Source organism: Passer domesticus, chromosome 7 (genome assembly GCF_036417665.1).
Source record: "Passer domesticus isolate bPasDom1 chromosome 7, bPasDom1.hap1, whole genome shotgun sequence".
NCBI classification, from domain to species: Eukaryota; Metazoa; Chordata; class Aves; order Passeriformes; family Passeridae; genus Passer; species Passer domesticus.
The window spans coordinates 13284763-13302973 of NC_087480.1; the positions used below are offsets into that span (position 1 = coordinate 13284763).

The following is an 18211-nucleotide window of genomic DNA, read 5'->3' on the forward strand; positions in this document are numbered from 1 at the left end:
AACCCCTGCAGCATTCTAATGACCATATGCTCATCTCATGCTGTGCTTGGCTTCCCCAGGTTTCCTGTGTCCACTCACCACTGAGTGAACTTGTGTATTCTGTAACACTAACTTCAGGAAGTTTTAGTCTAACCTGCATTTATAACTCATTCCACACTGAGGCAATAACATACATCTCAAGGGAAGCAGAAAGTGACCTGAAGGTAAACAAGGGGAGTCAATATTAATCTGACTTTTAGAGCTGTAACTATACGACAACAACATGTTCATGGCCTAGGAGAAAGTTAGCTGGCTTTGTATCATACTCTGGGAGGTTTCATTATTGTTCAACTATTCCCAAAGTCATCATCAAATAATAAAAGTTGACCAAGGATGGATTCAGATTAACCTGTGCACACCACAGAACAGCACTAAGAGTGAAAATCTTGATCTGCATCACACACAAACCTTAACATTTTGAAGAAAGTGTTTCTTCCTCCAGGACTAAACCACAATTCAAAAATCATCTTTTCTATTTTTGAAGTATGACCACATCAATATTTGAATTTTTTACATTCTTACATTTCAATAAGCTAATTTAGAGTGGTAAAAAGCGTTTTTATTCCTCTTGTCTCAGGCTTAAGAAGTTACCCACATTTTGAAACAAGTTATAAAGAAACGCTTGTACTTACATTTGCCTTAAATCTTCAGGAACTGCCAGTTTGATTTTATGAAAAGTATCTTTTGTTGCGGGTTTATTGGGGTTCACAGATCTCAAACGTTCAATTGTGACAATTTCGTTGTATGTAGCATCACAGGCTGCATATTCTATTACGTAGAACTGATATAAAAATAATAAAATCATCCAAGCCACATATTTTATGACATGAGTGAGCATTATACTATTAAGGAAAAGGTACTTTTATTAACTGTACAAATCAAATTTGACTTCTCAGGTTGAGGTTAATGGTAATTGCAACTGTCCTAATCAAGGAACTCTTAACAAATGAATAGAGATTAGTTCAACAGTGTACATCAATATATAAAGAGAAAAGAAAGAAAAAAGTGTAAGTAAATATAAAATTATATATATATGTATATATGCATACTCCTACCTCACCCTTTATCATTCTCACTTTAGCCAACCACCAACAGCAGGGTTCTTTTTCATTTGCCCTGGAATAAACCTGCACAAAATACATACATTATATCCTTAATAGACATCACAAAAGCTGACACTAATATGATCAGGAACTCCATAGGAACAAAATCCAGCAAAACATCTTAGTACATAAAGTCTCCAAGCACAACACAGAAAGCATGTAACAGCAAGATTGTACAGACAAATAATAATAAATAACACAGTGCCAAATCTACTGGCATTGGCTGCCTCAGTCTTGCATGCAGTCAAAAGAGACATAATTCAGACTTTTATGTCTGTTAATATTTAATCAACAGTATTTCTAATAGTGTGTAGGTCTGATGAGGGCCTACCAGTGGGTGAGAGGGAGGTCACACATCTACACTTCTTTAGCACATATATGTTATCAGCCACATCCACATTACAGAAGTTTTGCCATTTTCTTATCTTTCAAATAAAAAACCTACAGAGCATGCAAGCAGAATGCAAATCTTGCAAGTCCTCTCTCTTTAAATTAATTATAAAAAGTGTTACAATTTCTAAAACAAGGTTTCAGAAATATGCTGCTTTTAAGTCAATTTCTTTGCATATACACGTATTTACATATGCACATATATTTCGATGTTTTAATGTATATACATATAATGCAAATTATCTGAGTCAGCTTGAAACTTTTCTAATAGAGACATTATCACCTTACAGCTTAATAACTACAGTTCATCACCTATTTCTGAATTAATCCAGTCCTAAAAAGGACTGATCTGTAATCAATGCAACACTGATCATGTCTGTAAATCAGCATATTTGTAACTGAGGATGGAGGTCACGGTACGTGGAATTTTACACGGCCTTTTGTGGTACATGGAATTTGCATGGTTTACTACTGTCAAACTCTGGGTTTGGTGATGTGCTGACACTGTGTTTTCTGCAGTACTTGGAATCAAAGAAGGTGACATCACCTAACATGGAAGCAAACCTTCCAGTGGCTTGGCTGACATTTTTCACAGCAAGTTCTCTCACTTCTCAAGACAAGAGCTGTTAATGGAGCATACACACCTCTACTTCATCGCTTTCATTTATGTCTTTATTATAGCCTGCAGGTGGTGGGAACCTCACATCATGGAATGGGATTTGTCTCTCTGGTTGCCAGCTACAAACAAAAATCACAGTGAATGGTCTAAATATTTTCATCTTCTCTGTAAACAAAACCAAACATTTTTAATCCATTAATTTTACTGCTTCAAATTCTGTGGAGCCTTTGTGCATATATGTATTAAAGGTAATGAGATCCAATGTATACATAGTAAGAAAAAACACATCTAAATGACCATTAAGCATCTTAAATGAAACCCTGATGCCATCTGCACTCTTTTGAATCTTTTAGTAGAAGCCCTTCCTCTATTTACAGGTATGGTTTTTAACCCCAACATTAGAAACACAGATTAAAAACATTCCATAACACATTTGGATACTTCCTTCAGAACAAGCCTGTGTCTTCTTTTTCTTTAGTTCAACTACAGGTTTTGAAAATTTGATCAGTATCCAGCCTGAATACAGTTTTAATTTTCATTTTCTTTAATGGAGACTGGTTAACTTTAGTTTCTTGATCAGAAAATTGGTGTTCATCATTTATCTACAGAACAAATTTTGTAATAATGGAATCTTCTAAAACTAAGGCAAGACATTCACACGAGAAAAAGTCAGTAATGGGGCAACTGTTGACTTAGTCAAACATAGGTTGTCATCATGTAAATTCAGTAACAACATGATTATCTTCCCAGCAAAACCCATGTTACTATGGTTTTGCACCTGAAAGTTTTTAAACCATTAAAAGCACTTATATAGAAATGTCACAAAATAGTAGATACTAAATATAACTTTAAAACATGCCCACAGCAAGTTTACTTAATACACACTACTCTACACAAAGCCATATTTAGGTCAATCAAATGCAAGGTTTAGAGGTACAACACCAGCAATGCACTTACTTGTTTTCAAATGAAACTGTTATTGAATCTTCATGCACATCCTTTACAAATGCCTGTGGAGGAAACAAAGTATAATGATGGTACGCTTATGGACACTTTCAAAAGTTATTTTAAACCTGTAGAACACTTCCTTTTCACAAATACTGATGAATCTCAATAAAAGTACGTTTTAAAGTCAGCCTCTTTAATTTTGCAATAGACTTCTATAAAACACATAGTGAAAGCTGATAACCTCCTTGGTTCATGACTGCCAGCGCACTGATACACAAACAGAATGGCTCTGCTATGAAGACATGATTTCTACTTTTTAGAAGCAATAGGAAAGGTTAGTAGGAAATGACAAGATAATTCAAGAGTTTTAAATGTTTGGTTTTATAATCACATTTAGCATATAGAGAGGCACAGAAATTAAGCATCAGTATTCCTCAAAAAACAAAGAAAACCAAAGCCCACAAAACCTCCAAGTCCTGCCTCTTCTTTACTTATCTCAAAGTACATTTGAACATTGCACTAGCAAAATTCATCTATATCAGTTTCAGCAGAACCTCCCCAAATTTACTCCATCACACTAAGTCTGTAGAGCACAACTTTTAGATAAATGCCCCGGGGCCAGCCTTCCCTTTTTTCCTGGGGGATGGACAGCAGTTGTGCTCTCCATGCCACCACAAAGCACAGGACAGAACTAGAATTCAGCACCAAGGGCTCCTCCTACATTAAGCACTCAACTGGCTGATTTGGATTTGATCAATATTTAGCTTAAAGCCCCAAATGCTTCCCCCATTGCACATCTACAGAACAGCAAGACCAGCATACTCAAAGAACTTTGGGATTTACCAATGAAAATATTTTTCTTAGCTTGAAACAATGGGTCACAGGTTACCCAGGGATGAAAAGATAAAGTAAAAAAGTACCTCTATGAATTTCTGAAACAAGTTGCTGAAGTGCTGAGTATACCATTAACATTAGTCCACACATAGTATCATTGCAAGGTAGGTAAATAAAAGCCCATGAACAAGAAAGGACAGAGAAGTTTTTTCTACTAATTGAGATCCACCTTCGTAGATAACAATAAATCTCAGTAAACTGAAAATAATTTAGCAGCAACTACCACTTCTGTAGAAGAATTTGTTAATGAAGTATGGAACATTTCATTATTCTCCATTTTATTATTCTTGCCCTTGCAAGTTTCCAAGACAAGTAGAGATCTCTTACAAGAAGGTAAGAGTCTCTCTTACATGGAACCTAAATGCTTTTTAAAAAATTCTTTTGCTATTTTTGCTTTGCAACATATTCCAAAATATTTCCTGAGTTGCAGCAGTACCTTAGTATCAAAGAGCCACGTCTGATAGCTAATACAGAGCTCCAAGAACATAAATCTCATCACTCAGAGTAATTCAGTAGAAGGAAGAAACCATCCAAGTTGATAACTGAAACATAACCAATGCCCCTGATAATAGAAGTCAAAGGAAAGCCACAGTGGCAACAGCAAAAAATTATTTTACACCTCGCTCGTCTCTCAATACTCTTAGGAACAAGACTTTATTATTGCCAGCAAACCAAGGAGACTTAAAAAAGTCTCGCGATGTATTTGCATAATTATGAATTTCATAATTCCATATTCCTTCAAAGGGGATTACAAGCACAGCAGATGTTTTTCAGTGACATGGTACAAAGACTTAAGACCACATCTCAAGATCATGTTCATAGGAATACAGAAAAGGTATTTACATGAAGAGGCAGCAGAGCTCTCAGTTGATCATTATTCATACATTTAGCTCATGTTTCATATTGTGGTGTATTCTGTAAGAAGATTCCAGAACTGGATATGCATTTGAACAATACAATGGTAGTCCTGACTCATTTCACAACATTACACATATCACCTTCAAAGGCTTCACCCACATGTCTTCCAATGGTAGTAATGTGCAAGTTATTCTTACAAATGCAGCTGAAGTGGATGACTTTAACACCTGAAAGACACTATGATCACTACCAGACACCAGGTATGGCTCCTCTGTGACACAGACTGGACAAGGATTAATAGTAGTACTCGAGAATGTAAAAGCAGAGATTATTTTACAAAGCAAATTCACCAGAAACAATACCAGCAACACTTAATAGCCTTCAGGAGAACAGGTAAGAGCAACACAACCCCTGACCTGAGAAACAATCTGTTGATACCTAATTTTCTCATATTTATAAAATGTCAAAAAAAATCACCTTGTCAAAAAATCTTGTATGAAAGATACTTTGGGAGAAGTCATCACCTCTGTGATGATAAAAACACTAAAAGGTGTTCTAATCAGCACTCTGAAAAAGTGACAGAAAATGGTAGAAAAATTCCCAAGCACAGCAGCAAAGAGCAAGACTACATCTTATATCCAGAGAGAAATGGAATAGAGCTCCCAACATCCAACTCACCTAGAGCACAATCCTAGGGACTACAGCAATATATCTAATTAAAGGTAATAAGGGTAAAACCTACCATTAATAAGTAAACCAGGATATGCAACAAATAAATCTAAGTTAAGCTGAAGACTAGCCTGTCTTCAGGCTAGTCAAACAGTTTAGCAATTTTTCAGTTTTTCAGGCTTCAAACAGTTTAGCAATTATATTATCTGGAAACACTAAAACTTGAGAGACACAGCTGGCTGAAAGAGCAATGAACTACAGTGTCCTGTTTCAGCTCCCCTTAAACAGTTCTTGCACATTGCTTTGGTCACAATCCAGAAATCAGAGGGAACCTGAACCAGGAGCACAAATTAAACTGCTGACCTAACACAGGTAGCATCAATACAGACACTGCCAAGGAAAACCACAAATCTGAATTTCTTTAGCTTACACCAAGTTCAGAAGAGTCAGACACAGAAACAGATATTCATCTGTTTTCACTTCAGTCTGGACAAAACCACTGATGTCATAACACTGTGGTTTGTCTTTTAATTAATAGTCTCACAGAATTACAAAAGTTCATTGGAATAAATTTATAATCCATTACAAAGTTAACAATGTCTTGCCAAATACTAATTTCAAGGCTGCAATATATGAAACATGTCTGCACACCTCTCTGTGATCTTTATGCTTAAAAACCACCATGCAAGATATATTAATGACTATTAATACAGTCCTTAATATTTGGTTGTCTAATCCTATCTATCCAGAGAAAGGGGGTTTTCCTTGTTTTTCAGTTTCTTGTGACACAGAAAAATGTCAGATACTCATCACATCAGTTTACCATTGTCTGGACCACAGCATCATGTCAATTTTCCTCCAATATAAATATTTAAACAGATCTGTAGTACAAAAACGTATTTGGACTCTTCAGCACTATATATTTCAATCTGTACACTTTCAAGTACAAACAAAGATCTGAAACACTTGTAGGTTTTCCTTGAAAAAACCTAATATTTAAGCAGCAATGCCTTTGGAAAACCAAGATTAATACTTTTCTGAACTGTTTGGTAGTCTTGTTTTTGTAATACTTGTGAAATTACACACAATGCTAAACAGAAATGAAGCCTTTAACACCATAACCCAAATTCACAGACACAGGACAAGCCAGCCCCAGATGTCAGTAAAGGCAGAGAAGAGGCTCTGATCTCACACAAAGTATCACGAAAAATACAATAACCATTCATCAGCCTTTTTTAGCTAAAGAGTGTAAGTAGGCATGGAAATTCAAACATAATAGTGCAGATATTTGAGTTTAAAATGCACCCCCATGAAGGGACAGAACAGCGGCTCTGATGAATTGGACACAAAGATGAAATGCCTTAAAAACAAAGTGAAACTGACAGAAGCCAAATGAGGTAACAGGACAGTGAAAGACTGAAGCAGCTGACATACCACTATTACTAACAGCAGAAATACCAAGGAAGAGTACACAAAAACTGTGAACAGAAGCACATTTTATAATGGCAAAGGTTGAGTCTTCTTCTCTAATGTGGAAAAAAAAAAATCCAATGTGGTAAGTTTTCCACACCAAATTTGACTCTGAGTCACATAAACCATTTCATTTCTCTCCATGCTTCAGATATAATTAAGTAAAAAAAGTTTACAGCATGGCATTTCTCACACACATAATCATTCGCATTCTAAAAATGGCTATATGCTGAATATATGGTCTAAATTTTACAAATTATTTGTTAAAAAAACTAATTATTGGAAACACCAGCATATTTTTATGCTAAATGGAATGACGGACACTTCAAAGGAAAAAATAAAGGCTTCAGCTGCCATGAAATTTTGCTTTTTTAAAGTCTGCTCACATCATCACATGTGAGCACTGTCAACCATTTTAATAAAGGAGAATAATTAACTGTAAGAAGGGAAAGTAAGGAAAATATGCTTTTTAACATAAAAAGGCTATGTTGATAACAAACGTGCATCTACTGTTAGTGTAACTGTTCTGTAACATTTCATACCTGTTGGAAGGAGAATGTCAAAAGGGAACTCGGTGTATAATCAAGTCTGAGAAAGGCTGGACATACAAAGGAACAGAATAGGGAGAAGAAAAATAGTCACAGAAATGGTCACCAGAGGAGGGAAAAGCGTACAGGTGGTCATCCTCAGAAGGACTGAGCAGACAGGCTCATGGATGTACAAAGAGACTGGAGGTATTGGCTGAGGGTGTCTGCATGGAACAGTGAAAAGAAAAAAAATGGATACAGAGGGCCACAGGAACAGTTACTAATAGTAAGACCCAGAGTAATAAAGTAGTAAGAAAGATGAATTATTTTATCAGCTGTAGCTTCAATGAAGTTATCTATAAAACCAAGCAAACAACAGCAAGGCGCTGAAACTACTGGGATAAAAAGTGGAAGATTTTCACAAGGTTATAGAGCAAGAAAAGGCAAAAATTGGGTTACAGACACAGAGATATTAACAACAAACACCATCACAAAACTGACTGCCTCATAAGCAGGATGCTTTCCATCTTTAGCAGAGGACACAAAAGAGAATCACTCCCCAACTCAAAAAGAAAAATCAATCCCATGTTGGAAAGGCATCCAGCATGTCCCCTTTTAGAGGGAAATACGTAAAGTTAATCTCAAAAAGATTAGGCAAAGACTATCTGTTAGTCCTCTGTGAATAAAAACTTCAAAATCCAATTTACTACTCCTATGCAAGAAAAGACATGAGAAGATATGTCCTAATACTGCACACCTTCCAGATTCAGTTACCTGGCTGTGAGCTGCAAAAAGGCAGGTTCCTCCCCTTGGATTCACAGCCCTGGTGGTTGTTGGACCAGTCTTCATAAAATAAGTAAGGAAATCTAACATTTTCTTTCCAAGGATTCTGGGCCCAACCACACAGCAAGTCATGACTAAGCATCTCTAGGTACCAGATTGTCAATTATCCCTGAATCATGCCCATTTACTGCACTGTGCTTTCCATGGAATAATTCATCTTAGGCAAGAAGGAAAAAAAAATCAGGAAAGTACAAAGTATGCACTAAGCATTATTTTAATTCCATTCAGAAAGAACTAGCCTGCACTACAGCAGTCACATCAAAACACTCCAGTACTCCAGTGCACCTGACCAGGATGAAATTTGAGTTCAGATCTTACAGCTGGCTATGAAGGCATCCTCAAACCATCTCCTGTGTTTTGTGTGGGACATGAATCCTCTGGATAGATCTCACAAAACACTGCTTTGTTACTTTCAGCAGGGCTTAGGTGGGCAGTTTTGTACTGTGAAGATCCAGATGCTGGTGGGAACACTCAAAAATGTTCAGGTTCTCAGAGAGACCTAAAAGGAGGCTATGAAAAGCTGAAGCCACAACTGGGTGCCTACTTGAGCCACTTCATCCCATCCTGACTACAGCAGCCTCAAACTCCTCCCCCTTCCATGTCTTAGTAACAAGAGAGGTGTATTTTTCCAAAAAATTTACATATTCTCATTGATTCAGAATTATTCAAAGCCACAGAAATTGTCACCAGTTATCAGTAAATCCTGAGACTGAATAAAAGAATTGTTTTGCTTTTGGTTTGTTTGAAACATTACTGCTGTAAATCACTTCTCAGGAGGCTGCTTAAACTTTTAAAAAGGAAAAAATAAAACCATCCTACAATTAAATTCACACTTGACATCACTGCACGTTTCTTGTTATGCTGGGTCAACGTTCATTTTTTACAACCAAACTGCCAACCTATAAGGTGGGCATAAAACTAAAAAAAAAAAAAATACATTACTTTATAACAGAGTAATACTCAGACATAATGATGAAAGAAAAATCTGTAATTAGACTTCAAGTAATTCAAACTGAGGGAAACTAGAGGAAAATTGCTGGTTTATACTGAACATTACTGCATAGAGTGTAAAACAACTCCCACTTTTTTATTATTTTAAAAAATATGTTGCATTTATTTAAAGCATGATGCTCCATCTCAAGAGGTAATTCAGGTGAAGACAGAAATCCATATGCCCATTTTTCCCTTTAGATAACTGAACCAAAGCTGCTTGGTTAGTGATAAAGAGGAAACAAACAAAATCCTGTTAAAATTTCTAGAAGTTAAAGGACAAACATAACCATACTGCTTGGGGCAATGTCTGTGTTAGAACGTGGATACACTAAATCATGAATAAGCTTCCATGAACATATGCTCAAATTAAGCTTTCACCCACACATAAGGGGTGCAGGGCCCCATGGTGTCAAACTTGAACATAAACAATAAAAGTTTCAGAAGCTTTCATTTCTCCCAGGTTTATTCAATAATATTTGTCAATAAAGAATGTACCATGTCATTATTACCATCATTCTTTCACATCATCGTGTAACTACTATAATTTGATGAAAGCCTCATTAAAAGTTCTACTGTGCCATGCATTTACTCCTTTTGCTTCTTTCTGACCAAATATTGTACCTTTAAAAATGTAAAACTGATTTTTAAAAGTGCTAGATTATTTAATTCCAGGAAGCAATATACAGATGTAGAACTTTGACTACAGCACTGTGAGCTCACAGGATGCTTATTTACCACTGATTTGTATCACATACTTTAAAAAAAAAAAAAATTTCAGAATAGGATACTAGCACATGTATTTTAAAAATAAGCTTCTAAGAGGTCTTTTTTTCTTAGAAAAACTCAGAGGTGTTGGAACTACATCATTTGGATATCTACCTGGCTCACCACAGGAACACGTGAGAGTGAAACTCTACCCAGTCCTTCATTGCTACCATAAATATTGGATGTCACACTATAACTAGGCCCAATTTTTAAAGTCCTAGGATCACTTAAAGCATGGGAGACCTGCAGGAACTGATCCATGACTGTTCCTGGTATGTTGATAGCAGGTCAATGAGAGTAGGCCCAAACCTACCACATCCGAATTTTATTTTCTGTAAAACTCCGAATTATACCCTATCAATAAGCTGATTAATACAACCCAGCTCATGCAAAGCCACACAATACTACACGGTATTAATAAAACATATTCCGTGCTCATACATTCAAGGCTCAGTGATGGCTTCATTAAGCACAAGGGCTTGGAAACAAACATGCAATGCCATTAGTTAATTTCTGTAAGAAGAAGTACATTTGATATCCACATGTATTCAGGGACTCAGCACAGATATATGTGGCCAAGCAATGCTCTCTTTAACATCACTAGGCAGCTTCCCCTGCCATGGCATTAGGAGCCAGAATCACACAGCATTTCATCAGGAATGTGTACTAAGGAGGGCCCCCCTTCTCCCCGCCTCGCAGGCCGTGCTCATGCAGTGCAGCTCTCCGGGAAACCCGGACGGCGAGAGAGACTTTCCTTAAGTAGCGACAAAAGCTGAGGATTTAGCAATTAATGCCCCATCCCAGCGCTGATCCTCGCTGAGCGCCGGGACCGGGCGGCCCGGGCGCCCCTTCCCACAAAGGGGAAGGCCCGAGGCCTCCCCGCTCCTCACCGGGCCGCGAGTCCGCTCAGCCCCGGCGGCCCCGGCTCGCTCCCCGCGGCCGCCGCGAGGGACCCGCCGCGGCCTCCACCCCTGCCGGGCTCTCCCTCCGCCTTCCTGCCCCGGGGCCTCCGCTCTCCCTCAGCGCGGGGAGGAGGAGGAGCCGCCGCCGCCTCCTCCTCCTCCCGTTGCCGTGCCCGCTCCCTCCCCTGGGGCCCGGCCCGGCCGCGAGCACCCGGTACCTTGTAGAAGGCCCCGTTGGAGCCCCGCACCTCCACCACCAGCTCCTCCATGTTGTGCGCGGTGCGGGAGACCCGGGCCCGGCGCCGCCTCCCTTCCCTTTCTCTGTGCCGGCGCAGGCGGGGGAGGAGCGGTGTGTGTGTGCGGGGCGGGGGCGCTCGGTTCACGCCGAGCCCGGGGGTGTGGCCACCCTGGGCGGGAGCGGGGGGCAGCGCCGGGGGCTCCGCTCGGCGCCGCCGCTGCGGGCCCGGGGCCGCCGGAAATGAAACCGAAACGGCGGCGGGCGGCGCGCGGGGGGCGCGCGCAGGGCGCCCGGTTCGCACGCGAGCGCTCGGGGCCCGCGCCACGTGACCGCGGGAGGGGCGGGGCGGGAGCGGGCCCGGGGCCGGCGCGCGCCGCTCGCTCGCCCACCCGCCGCCGCCGCCTCTGTAACGGCCCCGCGCGCGCGCAGCCGCAGTGGCGCGGGGCGCGCGCGAACCCGGCAGTTGCGGGGCCGAGGTCCCGCCTCCCTCCCCCTCCCCGGCCGTCTCGCGCCGGAGTGACCGCCCCGGTGGCCAATCGGGTCGCGCGGTGCCGCGCCGCGCGCCTGAGTGACCGGCACTGCCGGCCAATCAGACCGCGCGGCCTGACCGGCGCTGGTCGGGGCGCGCGGCTCCCTCGGCCAGGCCCGTATGGCGGGGGGTGTGTGGCCGTGTGTGGCCGCGGCCCCGTGTCCTGTGCCCGGCTCGGCCCGGGCCGCGCTCAGGCGGGGGCGGTGCCGAGGCCCCAAACGGCGCCGAGTAACGGCCCCGGGGAGCGATGGCCTTGCGGGGCCCGGGGCGAGGCGAAGGGAATGACGGTCCGAGCAGCGCGGGGGCTGCTGGGATGGAGGGGGACATGGCGGCCGGGCCCGTGCGGTTCGGTGTCGGTACCTGAGGGGCTGCTCTGTGAGGAGGAAGGCTCAGCCGTGCAGTGGGCTCTGCCTGCCTGGCCATGGCCAGGAGTTAACAATAAATGTGAATTGAGCACACACCTTGAGTCCTTTGTGCAGTTTTGGGCACCAGAGTATAAGAAAGAGCTAAAGCTCCTGTCCAGAGGAGGCCACGAGCATGGTGAAGGCCCTTGAAGGGAAGCCCTGTGAGGAGCAGCTGAGGGCACTTAGTCTGTTCAGCCGGGAGGAGACTGCGGGGAGGCCCCATCGCAGTCTGCAGCTTCCTTGTGAGAGAGAACGCTGCTCTCATGGTGACCGGTGACAGGATCCGGGGAATGGCCTGAGGCTGCAGCGGGGGAGGTTCAGGTTGGGTGTCAGGAGCAGGTTCTGCACCCAGAGGATGACTGAGCACTAAACGAGCTCTCAGTTACAGCCCTAAGGCTGCGGGGGCTCAAGAAGTGTTTGTACAATGCTCAGGCACGAGGATTCTTGGGGCTGTCCTGTGCAGGGTCAGGAGTTTGATGATTCTTGCGAGTAACTGAGGACATTCTGTGATCCTGTGACTTGTGACTCTGCGTTGGGAATGGTCCTGCTCCTGCAGGGGTGGTTCTGCTGAAGACCTGAACAGCTCCCAAGCCGAGCTGAGCTGAAGGGATGATTCCCCTGCCTCGCCCCGTAGCAGTTCCTTTGTTCAACACACAAGTTCTCTTTTGTTCAACACACAAGTTCTCTGTGTAACACACACTATTATTTTAGGACTGTAGATTCCATAATGTTGGAAAATATCTCCAATATCATTGACTGCATCCTTCAGCTGCACTTAAAACCTCATGGACATTTCAATGTGATGTTGCACAGTTTCTACACTGTAGAAACTGGTGGTGAATAAAGAGCTCCAGTATGATGGAACATCTACAGCTTGAGAGTGCACTGGCACAAAAGCTTCTTGTTCAGCTTTATGTTAGACCTGCACAAATGTTAGCATCTTTATGTTTTCTAACATAACTTCAAAGAATCAGAGAAGGAAAAAAAATCCGAACTGTTACCCCTTTATGCTCAAAAATCACAATGTATTACTCTGGCTGTGATTTCTCTGAATGTGTGTGTGATGCTCTCCCTACACGAGTTGTGGTGAGATTCTACACCCATTGCACTCATTAGACAATCAGTCACAGGATGGACCTGCTTGGGGATGCCAGAGGGTCCAAGAGAAACTGAAGAAAGAAAAATTTAAAGATGAGGAACAGAGGAGCAATGACGAGTTTTTTTGTGTGGATAAAACCCCACCAGCCAGATTAAATCTTACATAGTCTCCATGAAGGAATTTAGATACAATGGGTCACTGTTGTAACTTGTTTGGTTTTTTTTTAAGTGGAAACCATATAAATGGTTCAACTCAACATTTCAACAGTTGCCAGGAGTGATGATGCCCAACTCTGAAAGTTACATGAAGTTTTGTTGTATTTCTTTCTTTTTTTTCATGCATTGTTTGTCATAATCTCTTTTTTCAAATAGGTTGCTGTCATGAAGACAGATTATCTCTGAGCAATCAAAATATAAAGGTGTCTAATTTAGCTCTTCCAGTGATGATTTCACTACTCTCCCCAAGATAAAAGCTGCTGTACTGTATAATCTTCCATCATGCTTAACTTAAATTTTCTTTGCCATTGCTTAACTTTAACATTCTTTATTTTGACCTGACTAGTAATGTTCTAATCCTTGTCTACTTAATGAGAGCATGCAAATATCTCCAGAGCCCACTCCCTAGTTTATCTGTTCATTTACTCCTAATCTTTCCTCTTGCTTTTCAAATTTCTCAGTTTTTCCAGTTTTACTTTGATTTTTACTATGAAGTGTCTTCAGACCGAACTGTCCATGCCTTCTGCAATGTGTTTACAAATTAAGTAACTAATTCTTAGATAGACTTCCAGTAAACTAGATCTTTTCCAATGTGTCTTATTTCAAATGTGGTGACACTATAAAAATACATGTCAGTAATTCCATTACAGTCTTTTACTATTAAAGGTAAAATGTTATTTAATTTAAATATTAGACTTCATTGATATACATAATCATAGAATCACAGAAGGATTAGGGTTGGAAGGGACCTGAAAGATCATCTAGTTCCAGCCCTGATGAGTGCAGTGACTTTTATAATTCAACCAAAATCCCCCACCCCTCCACCTCCTTGAATTCTTTTATATTTCCTGGTCTCTACCGACCTGTTCCAAGTCCTGGGTCTGGTCCTGAAGATAGAATAGAAACCCAGTACTTCTGTTTTATACTCAGATCTGCACAGCTTGGTGCTTGCAGGATGATCTGCTGACTGGATTTGTGGCCCTCGTAATTTGAAAGACCTCTTTTCATCATTCAAATAATTAAAAGGCAAAAGAAAACAACTTTGGCTTTTATTCACTCAAATGCCTTCTTAAATATTTATAGAGAATGTAAGAAAAAGGTCCCTTCCCATCTCCTCAGGAAGTTGAAGGTGAGTGACACTCCTCGATCATATCAGAGGATATGATCCTTGATAATTGGTACAAATTTAACTAATGCTTTTTTTCTGAGGATTTGTATCTTAGATGTTCCAGTTGTTCATGGACCTTCACTAGGAAATGGCAGCCTTGATTCCATACATTGAAGGAGTTAAGAATTTAAAATGTAGCCCTTGGGGCCAACCTTTCAAAACAGCAGCAGCCGTCAGTCTCCCCCAACACCCTGCTCAGTGAAAGACTCTTCCTGTAGACACTGGGCTGAGAGGAACAGGAACTACTGAGTATTTTCCTCACCTAGAGAGATTTACCTAAAGGGATGGTCAGGGACTACAGATAAGAGTTAGTCATGAAACATTCTTATAAAAAGATGATAATCCAATTAACTATCAGAGTCTCTTAATGGAATTTTATACAGTCTTACTTACACACCTATTTTGGGCTGCAGTCTTGACAAGATTCATAGAGATTTTAACTCAGCTTTTCAAATTTCTGTCTGCTGATTTTCCTTGTGCATTACTTCACATGGCAGCCTCTCCTGGCTGACTCCTTGTCCCCTCCTTTATGATCTGTGGCATGCCAGACAGGTGATACTTCATATTTCCATTTAAGACTGGTAGTCACAATATATGGATCTTGTTTCTGACACTGTGATACTGAGACAAAGGGACTTTGCGTTCATGTGAGATATATAGGATTCTGAGTTGTTGCAATGAGACAAAACAATTCAGACTGCTGTATTGTCAGTTTAAAGCTGCAGCCAAAAGTTTTAGGGGGCAGAAGACTATTACACTCTGATAAAGATGGTCTGATGTTCTTTTCTTGTTAGTTGGCATGATATCCTCAATAAAGGCTTTTCTATAACTTCACTGAAATGGTGATGTTATGATAACCAGATCAGCACTTGGAAGAAGCAGTTACAGTTAATAGAGATACAAAGCTGAAAAACTTCTTTGGCATTGCTTTATGAATAATCAATAATAGCTGAAGGTTAAATATAACCAAAATATTGCAGTTTTATTAGCTTTATTAGCTTGTCCTTGACTGAAGTGATACACAGAAGTGACAGATATCCCAATCAGGATGTAGAGCAGTGGGTATTCCCAGAGCTTGTGAAGACAAGCTGAACTAAACTAGGGAAGATTTGAAATTTACTGTATCAGATTATGTGATGGCTGTTCATTCAGTTCTTTGAATAGCTAATGTGAACTTTCTCTGGGAATGCTAATAAAATACTCTGTCAGGTAGTGTTCACTTGGAGAGGCAAAAAAAGCAGAACAATCGCAAAAGGACAAACCTGAATATTGTAAAATGATTTTAAAAAATTCTTCATTTCATGTATTAGGATGGTGGGTAATCTTTAACCTTGTAAAAATATATTAGTGGGAAGAGCCAACTAGTCTATTGATTTTCTGTCTTAATTATTTAAGCTGACCTTCAATGGAACTTGACTGTTTTTCTGTTTCTTTTATAAGTCATTAGTTCACCTCTGCCTCTGAATATGTAGTTTTGTGTATGGTATCTAGGGAGTGGAGAGCCATCCAAGGTTCATTTTTGCCACAGATTCTGCTTCAGTGTAGATATATGTTTCCACAAGTGGTTTTCAGTTTCTGCGGTATACTGTGTCTTCCTGACCTCAATATGGAAAGAAGGCTGAGGGATTTAAGACTGCTTTGTGCCTGCAGTACAGAAGCCTCCCAGTTTCACAGAGAAGGGTCTAATTAAATACTGAAATCTGAACTTCAGGAGGTTTTTACAATTTTTAGCTTACACAGATATAATTTTCTAAAAATATGTGGTTTTGAAATATTACCTATTAAGCTATCAAGCTCTACCTCAGTTTGCTTATTCTAAAAACAACATTGTCATTCAACGCAACTGTGAAATAATTGTGTTGGTGGGTAATCTCTTTCTTATTTGCTTCATGTTATGTTATTTGTTGGAATAACAGGTCTGATGTAAAATTAATGGTAATTTCTGCATTCTTCCAGAACTATGGCTGTATATCAGGTTGGTCCACAACTCTCAGCAGCAGATTTCCTTTTTTTGCATGTCAGTGAATTTGAAAGTGTACTATATAGCATTTTGCTGCTTAATTATTCAGTTTCAGCTCCCACTCATGAGCTTCCACCCACTTCTCTCGTAACCCCACAAATATGTGTCATTATATTAAACCTGCACGTTATTTCCTTTGCAGAAGCATATTAGTATTGTAAACAGTCCTTTTTGACAGACACCATTCACACTCATATGAAAAACTGCATGTTGGTTTACTCAGCTATTTTTTTTAGTCACTAACCAAATAACATGAGATGAAAGTGAAAATGAATTCTGTGTATCTTGAATATCTCTGAATTACGTGTATCTTGAAAATGAATTAATTTAAACAGAAAAAAAAAAACCCTTAGAAAAACTTGGGATACAACTGTTAGAATGCAATACAAGAGAAGTGTTCTGTTGTTTTCCCATGGTTGGAAGCATCCATAACCACCCCCATGGTGGTTAACCACTGTCCTGTGTGCAGTGTGCATGCTGGGTCACACAGCAGCCCTCAGTTCAGGTCAGGGACTTCTAATATGAACATACAGCCTTTGAATAAGAGCTTTTATCTCCAAGAACTATAAACTTAAAATTCTATGATCATCATGAGTATAGGCATTGAAGCTGTGATTAGAAAAGGAAAGATCTTGGTGCATTAAGAGTTGGTCTACCTGGGGTGGCTTTCCTTCATAGAATTAAGAGTTTTATCCAAAAGTTACTGGCATCAAAATGGCCTTGATTCTCTTGACTACGTGGAGAGGGAGGCAAGTGCAGCCCTGCATTTCAGGGGCCCTAAGCAGATGGAGACTGTGGAGGCTGTGGTCAGTCACACTTGGATGGATTCCACAAGGGTCTTCAGTGAGTTTCCAGCCAGCCCCTGTCTGTGTGTTAAAGGACAGCGCTCATCACTTTGTGCTGGCCAGGTTTGGTAGTGAGTGGGAAGGGGATGGCAGGCGTGGCAGGTGAGAAGCTGCCATAAGCTTCCCCCATGTCTGACAAAACCAATGAGAGCCGGCTCCAGGATGGACCTGCCACTGGTGCCAAGGCCAAGCCCATCAGGAATGATAATAATGATTCTGTGATGACATACGTAAGAAGGGAAACAAAAAAAATACTGGGAGTAATTGTGGCCAGAGAGAGAAGTGAGAATGTGTGAGAGGAGCAGCCCTGCAGACAGGCAGGGCAGTGCAGGAGGGGCAGGAGGTGCCCCAGGTGCCGGAGCAGAGGTACCCCTGCAGCCCCTGGTGCTGCCCGTGGAGAGGCAGCTGTGCCCTGCAGCACAGGGGGGTGCTGGCAGCAGGATCCAGCTGCAGCCCGGGGAGGAGCAGGGATGTGCCCAAAGGGGGCTGTGACCCATGGGAAGATTGGAGCAGGCTCATGGCAGGGATCTGGCCCCATGGAGAGAGAAGCCCCTGCTGGAGCATGTTTGCCACAAGGACTTGTGAACCACTCTGGGGCAGCCTGTGCCTGGAGGATTGCAGCCTGTGGGAGGGACTCACGCTGGAGAAGTTCTTGAAGTGCTGTGTCCCATAG

General features: G+C 41.3%; 1 protein-coding gene across 3 annotated transcripts in view; it reads right to left on the bottom strand.

The window, feature by feature from the left end:
• Positions 1–11472, bottom strand: part of FMR1 (fragile X messenger ribonucleoprotein 1) — a 30900-nt gene extending 19428 nt beyond the window's left edge. For all 3 annotated transcript variants that reach the window (XM_064426947.1, XM_064426948.1, XM_064426946.1), the window contains exons 1-5: positions 11239–11472; positions 3109–3161; positions 2177–2270; positions 1095–1166; positions 672–820 (exon numbers count right to left, since the gene is read on the bottom strand). In XM_064426947.1, coding sequence (XP_064283017.1) covers positions 672–820; positions 1095–1166; positions 2177–2270; positions 3109–3161; positions 11239–11289 — 419 coding nt within the window. In that variant the 5' untranslated portion in view covers positions 11290–11472. The remainder of the gene's footprint in view (positions 1–671; positions 821–1094; positions 1167–2176; positions 2271–3108; positions 3162–11238) is intronic.
• Positions 11473–18211: the final 6739 nt, after the last annotated feature.